This window comes from Notamacropus eugenii, chromosome 7 (genome assembly GCF_028372415.1).
Source record: "Notamacropus eugenii isolate mMacEug1 chromosome 7, mMacEug1.pri_v2, whole genome shotgun sequence".
In the NCBI taxonomy this organism is placed as follows: Eukaryota; Metazoa; Chordata; class Mammalia; order Diprotodontia; family Macropodidae; genus Notamacropus; species Notamacropus eugenii.
The window spans coordinates 36,439,470-36,455,616 of NC_092878.1; the positions used below are offsets into that span (position 1 = coordinate 36,439,470).

The following is a 16,147-nucleotide window of genomic DNA, read 5'->3' on the forward strand; positions in this document are numbered from 1 at the left end:
TGAAGTAATTAAATAATGTATATCAATGTGCTTTAAAAAAAAAAAAAAGGATGTTAGGGAGTTTAGTAGAGAAAGCCCTAATCATTTTGACAAGTTTTGTAGGGTGTGAAACTTTGGGGTCAAGAAGGTATCTCTCTATAGAGGGTGTGGACATGTATATTGCATTTTGTTCAAAAGACAGACAACTTCTGATAGTTTTTCGATAGCCAGGGTTGCCCCCAAGACAGGGCATTCCTATGTTCCTATGACTGGGCCATAAGAGGATGGGCTCTTATAAAAGAAGCTACCCCCTTGTGAGACCTACAATGGAGAATGATTAAAATATTCTCAGTCTGTTGTTGGACTCCTTTTTACCTTTCTCTCTTCAGAGAACAGATCGCACTGCAACAGATGAGAGTTGTACTATATATGAGGAGAAATGCCAACAGCCACCTTGGGGCAGAAGCACATGTGAGTTAGAGTTGCTCCATTACTGCCTCCTGAGCACAGCTCAGAAACTGGAGATATATGAAAGTGGACCTTCCCACCACAAGAGATGGCACAAGGATATAGCAAAAGCAGGAATGTACTTGCCCCACAAGGATAACAAGGAAGTTCCTAAGCAATGTCTCTAAACCCCAGCATCCTATGAAGGGAGGGAGTGGATTTAAGTCTCTTAGGAAACACAATGAAGTCTTCTAGCCAAAGATGGTAGCACAAGAACACAAGTTCAAAAAATATACAAACCTGACTTGGAGAAAACAAAACAAAACAAAAAAAGGCGCTCTGTATTTGTGCTGCCCTTTGGAGAAAGAGAATTGTATACATGGCCCCTGAGGCCAGAAGAACAGTAAAAGAGACTCATGACTTGCTCTTCTATGAATATAGTGAATATGGACTGGTGTTCGGGGCAACTTTATATAATCCTAAAATGATCAAACAACACACTCCTTGAGAACAGATTAGTGCTTTAGTATCCACTTCCCATATATGAATAAACATAGCCCTAAGATGTGAGTCAAGACTCCTAATAATAACTTCTATTTAGCAATCAACTATTAAAAAAATAGATTGTACCTAGAGAACATTTTAGAAATGAACATGTAGTAGAGGATTCATAGGTTAGAGATACTCAAAGAGAGAGTTTTCTCAGCAGCTGACTTTAATTTGATCCCTAAGAGTTATGGATTCTAAACATCATGAACTTACAGTTAGAAAGGACCTTCAACTTCAACCTTTTAATTTTACATACGGGGAAACTGAGGCCCAGAAAAGCTGCATGACCATGAGGCCCAAAGTCACACAGGTAGTAACAGTACTATGATTTGAACCCAGGTCCTCTGATTAAAGTTCAGACTTCTTTCCATGGTATCATGCTGGCTCTCAAGTGGACTGTATGACACAAGTAATCTGCAACTGTCCTTGGAGATCATACTGCCTTTGGAAGCTTATGACATAATTTATATGGGCTACTGTACACTACCATTTACTATAGATAAGGCATTAAGTTCAAAACCTAGTACATCAGGAGTTGTAAGTGAACTATCAAAACACTCAGCTTAAGCAGAAATTAAAGTATTTACTGCATAATTAAAAGGAATCCACTTTATTTCAGTCATAGTCATTAAGGGAGTTACTCAAGAAACATGTTGATTATAGTACACAAGGACCAGAAAAGTTAAAACTGCAACAAGCACTATGACTTCATTATAATTATTATTTAAAACTATCTCAGTGTAACTTGTGCTGGTCTTCTGATTCTCTTTTTGAGTAGCCAATACCTAGCAAGTAATAATGATAGAGTAAAAAAAAGAAATGGCATTCTGAGCAGACTCAATTTTCCACTGTCTCAGCAAGCTTTGTTCCATATGGCAGCTCATGAATATATCCTCCAAAAGTTCCAACTTTCTATTGTCACTATGAACAAGCTGATAACCAGCCTGTTTCTGTGTGATCATCTTTAGTGAGTTACTGCATTCTTGGAAGCTTTCATCAGTATTCAAAACCTTAAGGCATTTTATGTCTCCCAGAGACCTCAAGGACACTTCAAGTTTTAGTTGGGTGTCAAGGTAGGCACTGTTGAAAACAAATTAGGTTTCCAGGTAAGTCCTAAGACTGTAAATGTGAGGTGGAAATATGAGATAAGTCCCACACTGAAGAGGGACAGAATCCTCCCAAAGGCCTAACTGAAGAAGCAATCATTGAGCTCCGTATTCCCAATAAGCACAGTATTGTTATACAATGGGAAAGGGCTGGCTTTGAAAGCATACAGCTTCCAGAGTCAGTCCTGCCTCTGCTACCTATTACTAGTATGAAATTGGGTAAGTCATAACACCTCTCTAGGCCTCAATATCCTGTTATGTAAGATGAGGTAAATTTGACCAGATAACCTCTAAAATTTCTTCTAACTCCAAATATTTGGTTTGGGGATTTTCACTCCATTTAATCACAAAAGAACATAAAAGTAAATGTAATGATACTCCAATACCCACTGCAATAACATGACTATTGTGTTGGAGGGACTCTGACAAAGGCTTTTTTTTAAATCACATACACTCTTTTTTATCATTTATTTAAAAAGATAAAATGTACTTTGGCTCATATTTGCAAATTACATATATGAACCCCACATATAGGTTTTTCCCTCTTCCTCACTGAGTTCAAAACACATGGTATTTTACGTCCCCTGATGCAATGTGGTCCTACAAGGGCTACATATAGGTGGGTGACAAAGCACAAAGAGAGGGGGCTCTGGAGTGAAGTCTGGCCTTCGCATCCTGACTCCAACACCTCCTAACTGTAATCATGAGCAAGTTACTGTACCTGAGCTTCAATTTTTATCTTCTGTAAAATGATACTGACACCACCAATATCATTGTTTGTCATGAAGAAAGCGTTCTCAAGATGCCAGTACAGTCCAGCACATGCATTTGTAAAAAATACGCTGATCCTTCCGCAGGATGAACGGACGTAAGACCTATGCCCTGATGCTGACCTGCAGGATCTTGGCCAAGTGGTTCAGTTTCTCTGAAGCAGTTTTATATCTTGTGGTCCTGATTCTACAGAGGTCACTGAACATTTTTATCAGTATTAATTAACTAGAGTAAATTCAGCAGGTATCTGGAGCTGTCACAATTTTCAGTAAGCTCCGTGAGCATTCAGGTGGGTAACATGTAGCACACAAACTTCAGCATGGAATTGACTTGCCATTACCCCTTTCACCCTCAGGATACTTCCTAATATATTGGGATATACCATGACCTGTCTGATGAGCGATCACTGAGTGTGATCCCTTAAGTCATTCAATACTAATCATTCAAAAGAATTCTTCCTTTCTCCAAGAGACAGAAATAACAGCTAAGAAACTTTCAAAGGATTAGGAATGGGCCAATGGCTAACTTCCAGGTGGATGTGGAGGTGGTAATGGAGGTGGGTCAAATGAGCAGTTTTTAAAAATGTAAACGAAATGTATACTTTCCAAGAGCAGAGCTATATCATGTATGTACACATGCATATATACATATGCATATATATTCACAAGATGGAATAATAACTACATTGGCTCTCTTGGGAAAAGTGCACAAGGCTAATAACATGATGCTTCTTACTGGACCAAAAATCACTGGATAGCTGTTACCTTTAAAATCTAAAGTATTCCAACCTCCGGAAGTCAGGGATCTGAATTTCTGAGGTAGGAACCTTTGGGGCTTAGCAATCCCATTATCATCCTTGGCCCGGTTAAAGATATGACACCCTTTATCTTGTCTGCCTGAGCCAGATAATGTGCCCAATATGTTTATACAGCCCTTCAAATCCAAAGTACCCACCTGGCGTTTGTTCAGGTGTCCCACCGAGAGCTGGAGCAGACTGCTCATGCCTGGTCAACCTCACGGCTTAAAAATCAACAACAACTCTATTTAAATAAGCATTAAAGACAACTTGAGCCTAGAAAATATACTCAATGCTAATAAAGCTACACTGGACAGTAAGGGCAAGTTCATTTTTCCTATTCATCATTAATATCAGGTAGCGGATATCTGTGCAACAGACTATTATGCAGGCTATTGGAATGGTGTCTCTGAGTTTCACAAGAACAAGAAATCTGGCTTCTAGCCTCATTACCAATTGTCATGAGCATTATTATACAAGGAAACAACTGGGTGGGAGGGGCCACATTGGAGCTAGACTGCAAGGTTGTGAAATTGCTTTAAAAAAGTTGTTAGAGAGAAATGAAATGAGATCATTGATCCCAGCTGCTGGTTTTTAGGATCCAAATCAATTTCACCTGAATTCATTATAAGGTCCAGCATCCCTGGGGCTTATACTCAAGTGATTTTGATTCTGATAAAAATTCTAGACAGTCCCTTAATTTCTCTTTTCGCTTCTGCTGAAAATTCTACACTGGCCCCTTCACTTCTCTTTGTGCCCCACCCCTTGCACTGGAGAAAACCTACTTCTCATTCCAAGGAACTCTGTGGATTCTCCCAAAGGAAAAAGTACTACATTTTCATAGCTTATCATAAAATCAAGAAATCAAGATGTAAAGGAAAAACAAAAATTAAATCATAATTATGGTTTAAATGGCCATGTCACAAAAAGCTGTCTAATGATGAATGCCAATGTCAAATTAAACCTCTCAGCTTATGATAGGATCCAAAATGTGTTATATGGAGGTGTTTCATTGATTTCACTGTGATTATTTGGGGATTAGATAGGGCTAAATAATTAACAAATTAAATAGCAATATAGCAAAACATGAGCATTCTTTTACAGAATATGGGCTTCTATCCAGTTCTCATGCAGGAGTTACTTTTGCTTCTTAGTGCTTTTCTCCTCACTTATTAAAACAGGGAAAATTCTGATTTATTTCTACTTTTCTAAAGCAGTGAAGTATAAAGAATGACCTTTAAACAAGGAGATGAGAGGGAGAGAGAGTGAAGTAGAGGGAGAGGGAGAGGGACAGGGACAGGGAGAAGGAGAGGTGGAGTGAGAGGGGAAGAGGGAGAGGGACAGGGGAAGAGGGAGAGGGGGAGGGAAGGGGAGAATTCCAGCTTTCCTGTAGCCTGATTTTCCCTTCAGAGAAGCAATTGTGATGATGATTATGATTTGGTCGGTGAGTTGTGGGCTTGTTCGGATGCTTCTAACAGGGGGCAGGGGGGAAAAATCATGTCCTAAAGCTCATTTGTAACATTTTATTCATTCCCAGTTCTGGTATGGCAGGTTTAGCAGATGTGCTGATTATCAGTTAAGTAATTCTTATATTTACTGTACTGGAAAGAGAAAATTCAAAGCCTGGAATTCCAGTCTAAAAATTTCTTCTCTCTGGGGTAACAACTGCCAGGAAAGACCATGGCCTTCTTTGTTTAAGAACTCTCCCTCCACCACCACTACCACCACCAAATGCTTCTGTTAGCATTTTGTCACAGTAAAATAACCAGGGCAGCCCAGAACTGGTTAGAATAACCTCTGCACATTAGGGCTGATCTTTTAGGGAACCTGAAAGCCAAGCCTGCCAAAAAAAAAACCAAAAACCAAAAAACGAAACAAAAAAAAAAACAAAACAGCTCAGTTGACCAAAGAAGCAACTCACTCTCTGTGAACGTTTAAAACCACAACAAGTAAGCCTCAGAAAAGACATTACACGGGCTTTATCAATAGGATGCGAGAAGATACTCAACGAATTTTGGAGGTTAGAGTTTCAGGAAGGGATAGTGCCCTCTTTGATTCCACAGGCCCTTTCACGCTGTCTCTCAGGGAACGCACACTTTTCTGGCGATTCCTTGCAAAACGAGCCCTCTTGATCTTCCACAATGCTGCATCACTGAGGTTAGCAACATTGGTCCTTACAGCAGTGATCGCTTGGCAAACAGAATTAAAGAAGTTATCATTCTCCTCAGTCTGTACCACTGTACAAAAATCTTCATATAAGGTAAATGTATATAGGTTGTGTAATTACTTGAAAAAATCTTTCTCATGTATCACATAGGATGCACACTTGTATAATGACTTGGGGATGGGTTTACAATTTTTACCTTTAGGCAGTAAGACCAAAACATCTAATTTTTTAAAATTCTGTATGCCCAATATACTTCTACATATATGTATATACATGTGTGTATATATACATATATATAAGTATATATAAACACAGAGGTGGGTGCCCCCAAATGTGCATCAGATTATTATTAATGTATAGCATGCAGATAAATGATCTGTAAACATGTAAAAATGGGTTAATGGGATGAGGACACATCTTATAAATTTGCCCATGCACAACTCATTAACTAAAAGGTCAAATTTGGATCTAAGCACAATGAATAAACAATACAAAGGATGCAGACAGAAAATGAAATTATTTAGGGCCCTAGAGTAGAGGACAAGAGTAGCAACAATGAGTTAAGACCATCTCAAAAATGGGGCACTAGAGTATCATTTAGACCTTAGGCAGACAAGAAAAACCTCAACATTCCCTCCATAACAACAGGTGAAACTACATGCAAGAGGACCTCTGCTCATCCTGACCTGTTCAAGGATATGAAGTTGCAGCTCCCCTTTAAGGTTTCACTTTTCTGCTATACTTACTTGTTGGGAAAGGAAACTCTTTGTTGCAATCCAAATGCAGCTGAGCCTCCAGGGAAAGGGTCTCAAATCTATTAACAAAAAACTCCCAGCTCAATGCAGGTATATCTTGCTTTAGAAAATGTAGGAGTAAAAGCTTGCTAAGAATTGTGGGTCTATCCTTAACAACGGTATCAAACTGGAAATCAAGGCATAAACATAGACCCTGTTGGAGAATAAAAAAAAAAATAACAGATATGAATATTTTGGAGTAACATGCAAGTTTAACAATATATTAAAGTTTGCAAAACAGTTGGTTTGTACTAAATCTCATTTGTTCCTCGTGAAGTAAGTGTTGCTAGTATTATTCCCATTTTACACATGGGGCAGTAAAGTTCAGAGAAAAGAAGTGACTTGACTAAGATAATATGGCTAGCTCATGGCTAGGATTCAAAGTCAGGGTTCCTGACTCCAAATATTGTGTCCTTTCCACTACATTTGAATTACTGAATTAAAAAGGATCTTACAATCATCTATCTCAAACAGGACTCACAGAAGTAAGATGACAGACTTGAGGTCACACAGTGACCACCGGCAAGGGCAGACCTTGAACCCAGCGCTCCCAACTCTCAAGTCCAGTGCTTATTGAACAGTGCCATTTCACCTCCCAAGGAGGCATGAATCTTCTGATTTTGAAAATGATATTTCAAATCAGAAAGACCTTTCCAAAATTTTATAAGGAAATAATTTACATAAAAACCTTGTCCAAATCTAATTTTGGCTCTGATTCTAATAAAATATGAAATCTGTGTGTGCTATAGATGTTGCTTTTCAAGCAGAGACCATTTTGCTTCTGAGTCGCTATCTCCATCAATAATTGCATTACATATATATGTGCTAGATTGTAACCACACTTACACAATGCAAGTATGATTGAGTTCTCTTGATTCTTAGGTATGGTCTATTCAATGTCTCAATCGTAGAAATCTGAGTACAAATAAGTTACTATAAATTTTATATCCTGCTCAATAGATAAACATCAATCAATCAATTCTCTAATCTAATCAATAATCTAATCTAATGAAGCATATTTCATTTTCTAGTCTTTAGTTTACCATAACAACAATAATACTAATAAAAGCTCACATTTCTATAATGGTTTAAGGCCTACAATGCACTGTATATGTGTTATGTCATTGGATCTTCACAACCACCCTGTGAAGTAGGTGCTGTTATCCTCACTTTGCAGCTGAAAAAACTGAGGCAGACAAAGTGACTTATCCAGGATCACAGGAAGCGTCTGAGACAGGACTGGAGTTCAGGTTCTCCTGACCCCTGCTCCAGCTATCATCAGAGCAATATGCTTCCAAAGGGAGGGTTCAGTAACAATAATCATAATAATATCACATTTCTATGATTCTATAATATTTACAAAGTGCTTCCCTCACAAAAGATAAAGAAGCTGAGGTTCAGAAAGGTTAAATGACTAGCTCACAGTCACTCAGCTAGTAAATACTGGAGATGGGATTTAAACCTAGCACCCTTCATTCCAAATCCTGTATCTTTTTCACTATTCCAAGCTGCTTCAATAACCTCATAAAGGAACAATGCTCCACTCATTGCTCTTAGTTGGATCTATATAACTAACTTTAAATAATCTGAGTTCCATTAAGAAAATAACTTAAAACGATTCTTCCTCCTTGAAAAATTAAACAAATATGATCAGGGTTAGATGAGGCCTTAAGCAGGTACTGCCCCAGTATTTAAGAGGTCACCTAAGCTCATCTACTTATTTCCGAAGAGAATCAAATGGAAAACAAAAAAAATTGTTTGGGAGTTGTTTTGTTGTAGTTAGAGAGACTTAAAGGTAAAGATCAAAGACAGAGCTCAGAGAAGAGCAATAATGATCATCAGTTCCTAGGATCCTTGGCTACTTGACTGTACAGAATTTCTCAAGTCTGCCAGCAATTTGGCAGATTTGGCCCAGGTCTGCCCTTGAAAATTTGATGGACTGAAATAGCACCCTCTGGGGGTTGTGGAGGTAAACAAACTCTCCTGTACCACCCCTATCCCACCTTAGGAAAGGGGGATTTTCCTGATCCCATATGGTCCAATGGCAGAATGACCTCAGATCCATCACTTAGAGCACTTAAATGGGTATTTCCTTCCCTATTACACGCAGAAGAGGAATGAAACAACGTCACCACTTTGAGCCAACATTTTCCAACCATGCCCAGAAGAAGAGAACATCAGTCTCTATTACAAAGACATGTTAAGGCCTCACCAAAGAGTGCCCAATCTTCCCCTACGAATATAGAATGTTTACTGTGGTCCAAGAGCTCCAGCATCATGTATGAATGGAAATTAGTCCCATTTTGCTTCTTACCAGATCTTTCAGGCAACTCGGACAATTCAATTCCATCAAAATTACTCAATATTTCTGGTAGTGTACTATGTAGCCCCCCAAAAAAGAAGTCCCTTCTTCCTCTTAGTTTCCATCTGCATCATTATTACTATGTTCTAAAGCTCATTTGTAACATTTTATTAATTCCCAGTTCTGGTATGGTAGGTTTAGAAGTTAGAATGATGGTTCAAAGATAACTAGATGATATTTAATAGGAATAAATGTAAAGTTCTATGCTTGGGCTAAAAAAATCACTATCATAATTATAAAATGTAGGAGGATTGATAGTCTAATATTTCATGCTTTATAATTTCTACTTTAAACTCAGGAATTCATGTTCTAGTTCTGGTATGTGTGTGTATGTGTGCGTGCATGTGCGTGTGTGGATGTGGGTGGGTGGGTGTGTGTAGCGAAGAGGTTAAGTGACTTGCCCAGAATCACACATCTAGCAAGTGTTGGAAGTAAGATTCAACCTCAGATAGTCCTAATTCCAAATTCAACACTCTTCTTTCACTACAACATTTAGGAGCCCTAAGTTGTTTAATCAGAATCACAGAATTACAATGAACCTCAGAAAGTCATGAATTTCAATCCATCCCAATACAGAAATCTTCTTTACAACAGTGTGTTTAACTCAGACACAAACATGGGGCCACTAAACCATACATAAGGATCCCTATTGGCTTAAAAAATCACATAGTAACATTATCTATATTTTATTGTATTTTTATTTATTTTGTTAAATATTTCCCAATTAGATTTTACTCTGGTTCAGGGTCACAGTCAGGAATGTTGTGGGCTACATGTGGCTGGTGGGCCACAAAGACCCAAAAATGACAAAGTCTTCTAATGAAAGGGTACCCTATTTTACAAGGCATATCACCTTCAGGTAGCTCTAATTATTGGGGGAAAATTCTTATATATAATAGTTTACTTTCACATGTCACTGTAAAGCTTGCAAAGTACTTTACATATGCTATCTCCTCTGATAATCACAACTATGAAGTAGGTTCTGTTATTATCTCCATTTTACAAATAAAATAACAATCAGGATAAGATTTATCCAGGGTAAATTAGTCAGTCAAATGTCTGAGGCTAAATTCGACCTGCCTACTAGTTCACATCACCTTCTACATGGAGCTGTCTCTAATTTTCACCCATTGCTCTCAGTTCTGCTCTCCAGGGCAAAGCAAAAGAAGTCCAATTCTCTTTCACATGCAAGTCACTGAATACTTGAAAATAAGCTACCATATCTCTCTAAGTCTTCTATTCTCCAGTATAAAACAACCCTCATTCTGCATGGTCTCCAGTTCCTTCAACATCCCAGTCAACCTCCTCTGGACAAGTTATAGATTATCAATATAAACACAAAAAAATGTGGCACCAAAACTGAACATGAAATATGGGGTCCTTCCAGGACCCAGAATATTGGGGTTATTACATCTCATGTTTTGACCACTATATATCTCCAATGTAGCCTAACATTTAAATAGCTTTGTGAGCTGCCAGGTACCACTACTGACATATTAAGCTTGTACACCATGAAAAAACCTTAACATTTTTCATATGAATTTCATATCCATCAATCCTCCCACATTTTATAATTACAATAATTATTTTTAGCACAAGCATAAAACTTTACATTTATATCTATTAAATATTGTCTAGTTATCTTTGAACCATCATTCTAGCTTCTCTAGATCTTTATATATCCTGGTGCTTCCATTTACCTTGTTACCTATTCTTCATAGCTTCATCACATCCGATAAATTGATAAGCATTACATCTACGCATCATCCAAACCACTAAATTTTTTCAAGTTGAATAACACAATGCCAGCACAAATCCTTGGAAGACTTCATTAGAGAACACTTGCCAAACTGATATTGACTTGTCACTCCTTATTTTGCATCTCCAGTCATTCAACCAGTTTCATTGGTCATTCAACCATTCTATTGTCTAGTCCACATTTCTCCATTTTGTACACAAAGACAACCTGACAGACTTCATCAAACACTTCTCTAACATCTAGGCAAACTACACCTATAGATCTCCTCTGAACAATCAATATTGTGATGTTATCAAGAAAAGGAAATAACCCTAGTGGTTTTGATCAGGATACTGACTGGTTCCTAAAGAAACCATCTTAGTGATCACTACTTTGTAAAGTATTCTGGTGAATTTTCTAGAACCTGAGGTCACACTAGTTTATAATTTGCAGACTCCATGCTTTTCCAACTTTTGAAAATCATCTAGTGGTGAATGTAGTAGAAAAAACACTGGGAAAAGAATCCAGCAACCTAGGTCCTAGCCCTGATTCTGCTACCTATATGACTTTAGGTAAGTCATTATCCCTTGATTTCATCTTCTAAAATGAAGGGACTGGACTAGATCTCTCTAAGATCCCTTGCAACTTGAAAACTGTGTCTTTTTAATGGTGGAATATTTTGCAAAAAAGAATATTTTTACTTCTCTCATATGAGGAAAAATTTTACAAACCTTAAAGTACTATTTAAGTGTGAACTGTGAATGTGAGTTGTTTTGCTAAGTAAAATTAGTAAGCATTTCCTTAGCCCTTACTATCTAATAAGAGACGTAATCAACACAGAAACAGATTGAGTGGCATCAGGGAAAACCTGCCTAGGATGAAAGGATAACTGTTAGGTTTAATGATAGAATCTAGATCCAGACAGCTCTCAATGTGCTAAAAACAATGGGCCAACACTAAGATGAAATGCAATAGGGATAGATAAAAAGGAGTTCATTACTTGGTATCAAAAAATTAAGCTGCAAATAGTAAGATAGAAGAGGCATGGCTACATATCCATTTATCTGAAAAAGATCTGGGTTTTTTGTGGAATACATGCTCAGTATTAGTAAATAGTATGACATGTTAGCTAAGAAAGCTAATGTGATCTTGGGCTACATCAAGAAAGGTAGTTTCCAAAATTCTACCCTGACCAGATCAGATCTGGAATATGATGTTCAGTTCTGCATTTCAAATCATAGAAGGAAAATTGATAAGCTGGAAAACATCCAGAGATGGGTATCTAGGATGATGAAGGGCCTGGAGAATATAACAGATGAGGATAGACTGAAGGAACTGAGGATGTTAAGCCTAGAGAAGAGAAGCCCTAGGGAGCACATGATAGTAGTCTTCAAGTATTTCAAAGGCTGTCACATGGAAAAGGGATTAGACTTGTCCTACTTGGTTTCAGAGAACAGAACTCAAAGAAACTGGTGGTAGTTGGAGAGAGGTAAACATGGACTCCATGGAAGGAAAGAAACAATTCCAAACAATTAAAGCTATCTGAAAATGGAATAGACAGTCTTGTTAGTTAATGTGTTATCCCACAGGAGGCAGTAAAGCAAAGCCTTGAAGACCATTCATCAGCAATGTTGGAGAAGATATTCTTGTTCAGTATAGGTTGTATTTGAAGGCCTCGGAGGTCTTGTCCAACTCTGAAATTCTCTGATTCTGTGAAAATCTCTCCCACATGATCAAGAGTGGAGAATCCATGTGCCGATTAAGGTACCTGTAAAGCTGGCCTCTTTATGGTATCAAGCAAGAGCCCTGCTCTTGTAGCCACCGCAGGGTTGACATCCTCTACAGCTGTCAGAAAGCAGCAGAAGGCATGCGCCAAAGAGTACTTCAGCAGATGGTTTTTAGTCACTGAATGAATGTCCAGAAACCGGCACAGGACTGCCACTTTCTCCACTGCAATGTAAGGGGAACAGGACAAAGAGAATGTTGGCATTGATTCACATAGGATGAGAACTGCACACAGAGACCAGATATTACCCAAAGCAACCCCCAAACACTGGCTTTAAACATCAAAAGAAATTGTTTCTGCCTTTTTCTACTTTTCTAATTCAACTGTGGAATAAGAGATTTCAGAGCAATCTCTTTATTTCCAAGGAGTTCTAGTTTGTTGTTGCAATTTTGGCCTTCAGCTTAACTTCTGTGACCCAGATTCATGAAGCATTCAACATTTTTTCAATAATTATCCTTTCTCCCTCAGGCCTCACCTAACACTTCTCTGATAACTGTGGTATAGTGAAAGAGCACTAACCTTGGAGTTAAGAGAAATGAGTTTGAGTTATGCCTTGATTTTATACTTACAAGATGTAAAATAGATATTATGCATATTCTAGCTACCTCACAGAGTAGATGTGAGGAAAGTACTTTGTAAATCTTTAAGTGATGTATAAATATGAATTATGATTAGCTAAATAACTGCTTTATAGCTATCTGTATGTGTATCAAACCTCCCCACTAAGCTATAAGTTCCACGACAGCACAGAACATGCCTTCACAAAACGTTTCTCCTCAAGCACCATGCACAGTGCTGAGCACTACGTCCTAAATATTTGTTAAGCTGAACTGAATTAGATGAGATGTGTTTAAAGGCAGCGACTCCAGACTTTTTTTGTTGTTTTCTTGGCTTCTAGATTTTCAAAATATCTTCCTAGCATCATACCCCAAACTACTACATCTGAGGAAAAAAAATAAATCTTTCTAAGAATTTAACAACTAATTTGACACTAATTTATTTAGTTGCTTTTTATGCAAAAGGCCCCCCTGCAAGGCACTCCCAGTCTCGGAGGGTCTGGAGATTGGGGGAAGGCCAATTCAAAATAACTAGAACACAAGGGACAGTAAGGTAAGAGCAAGGGTCTCAGGAAGCTTGAGAAGGAAACAATCCCTTCTTCTCTATGGTCTGTGGAAGACAAAGGCCAGATGAAGGGGGAAGGGTCCAGGATGCTTGATGGAGGAGGTGGCAGCTGACTTGGGCTTTGAAGGGATCAAGAAGCTGGAACACTCTGAAATAGGACAAGGAGAGGAACACAGGGATCTATCCAAGACAAGGGGAAATATATGAGTAAATTTTGGTCAGAGCAAATTCTGAGCCACTGGACAACAAAGTTTAACATGGGACAGTTGGTAGGTGAGCGTACCTTTTCAGCCTTACTCTGTGTTATTCATCTTCCTGCACTCTACATTCCAGCCAAACTGGTCTCCTATGTTCCTTCTATATCATAGTCCATTTTCAAGGGTCTATGCATTTTCACAGCCCGCCCCCTCTGTGGAATGATCCCTCCTCCCTTCTGCCCCTGGAAACCCCAGCTTCCTTTAAATCTCAACTCAAGAGTCACCAACTAGAGGAATAGTTTTCCTGATTCCCTCAATGGTTCATATCTCCTTCTACCAAAATTACACTGTGTTTACTTTGTATATATTCTATGTTTTTTTGTATGTATGCATGTTGTTCCCCACCCAACAGAATATAAATTCCTTGGATATTAAAACTATTGTTTTTATCACTGTAGTCCCAGTACCCGGCATACATTAAATAATAATAAATGCTTGTGGATTGGCTAATTCTACAGAGATTATGTAGATTATGGGATTCAGTTTCCTCAATGCAGAATGGAACTAATAATACTCCTAATCTTTTAAGGTTTCAGTGAAGATAGCTCTTTGTAAACCTTAAAGAGCCATAGAAATGTGGGCTATTATGCTGTTACTAATAGCCCACATTTCCACGTTACTTTATGATTACAGAACACTTTTCCATATATTTCATTTGATCCCCTATAAAATTTGAATAATGTGATTTTTCTCAAATTTATCTCCCTTCCAGGAATGCCCTCCCTCTTTCCTATGGGTCCACTTAAATCCATCCCATCTTTCAAGAACGTGTTGAGCCCCTGCTTCCACTGGGAAGCCTTTCCTGATTATAACAACTCCAATTCTCCTTCTTTTAAACTCCCATAGCAATTTCTGGCTGCACAATATACTAGGTATAGTTTTGTATCCTCTACTATTTCAATTTACTAATACTCAATCATTTTATTCCTATACACTTACACTTGCTTAGTAGACTGAAAGTGAGAATCAAATGAGTTAATACAGACAAAAATGTTTTATAACCGTATCAGGCAATATTGACAATAAGCTCCTTCAGATAATGGGTTTCTCTCTTATTAATCTATATAACTCATAGTGCCTTGAACAGTTCTAAAAAAGTATTTTCACCATGATTTTGATCATTACATGAAATATTACTGAGGACCCACTGAACATGAAGGCAAAAGACAAGAGTTAAATACCTAATCCTGCTATTTACTATCTGTGTGACCCTGGTCCATTCTAGAGATATAATTCTCAGTCTCCTCTTCTGGAAAACAGGTGTGAATTATAAGGATCAAATGGTAAAATGTATGTAAAGTCCCTTTATTTACACCTCTCCTTTTGCCATTATCACATTCTATCTTGTATCATAACTAATTGTTTATGCACCATGTCTTATCCCAAACTCCACTGGTTCCCTATAAGATTGCTTAATGTTTATATTTCCTATAATATGTTTCTTTAGGGCAGAGACTCTCATTTTTTATATTTGTATTTAGAGTATCTAGAAAGAGTCCTGCACAAAGATGTTTGATAAATGTTTGCTGAATTACAATGAATTGAACTGAATCAAACTAAATCAAACTGAACTGATGGCCACAGAAAACCTGGCACTAGGTGTCTCACAATGGAATAATGAAGACAGAATACAGAAGTTCCACCTGCTATCAGGTAGTGGAGCAAACAGATAAATCAGTAAACAGATGAAAGTTCTTTGAAAATGAGGAAGAACAGGACCAATAATAAATATAATGATTAGATCCTAATCAACTGTCTCACTACTTGAAGCAGATGCAGCAGCTAACTCACTTGTTCCTTTTGAAGTCCTCTGCCCCCAGGATAAACCTCAAGTTAGTAGAAAAGTACCTGCTTCAAACCTCATTTTCCAGTCTTTGCTATTGAAGTTGCCATTTATGATTGTCCAGAAGATATCAGCACCATGGGGAAGTGACAAAGCATGAAGAAGGAGAGGAACTGCTAATGAAGACAGCTGGGAGAATTCTGATTTGATGACTCTCCATAGGCTAGGAGACCAAAGGAAAATACACTCTGGTTACCAAAAATTTTCTCATGGCTAACATGAATATAGTGCTTTAAGGTTTGCAAAGCACTCCACATGTTATCTCACTGGATCCTGATAATAACCGTGTGAGCTAACATTTTGTATGTACTTTCCCTTTATTCTTCCCTTTCTTGTAGCATAATCACTCATGTTTTCCTCCCAATTCTACAATTAGATTGCAAGCTTCTTGAGAAGAGGTTCTTTTTATCTCCCCCCTGTGCTGAGCAAA

General features: G+C 38.0%; 1 protein-coding gene across 12 annotated transcripts in view; it reads right to left on the reverse strand.

Moving 5' to 3' along the window:
• Positions 1-16,147, reverse strand: part of UNC79 (unc-79 homolog, NALCN channel complex subunit) — a 342,891-nt gene that overhangs the window by 148,879 nt on the left and 177,865 nt on the right. For 8 of the 12 annotated variants that reach the window (XM_072623539.1, XM_072623541.1, XM_072623538.1 and 5 more), the window contains 5 exons: positions 15,723-15,880; positions 12,478-12,659; positions 6,562-6,763; positions 5,658-5,837; positions 3,807-3,872 (listed from right to left, as the gene is read on the reverse strand). In XM_072623539.1, the coding sequence (XP_072479640.1) occupies positions 3,807-3,872; positions 5,658-5,837; positions 6,562-6,763; positions 12,478-12,659; positions 15,723-15,880 (788 nt within the window). The remainder of the gene's footprint in view (positions 1-3,806; positions 3,873-5,657; positions 5,838-6,561; positions 6,764-12,477; positions 12,660-15,722; positions 15,881-16,147) is intronic. The other 4 variants (XM_072623545.1, XM_072623540.1, XM_072623535.1 and 1 more) reach the window with 2 other exon arrangements.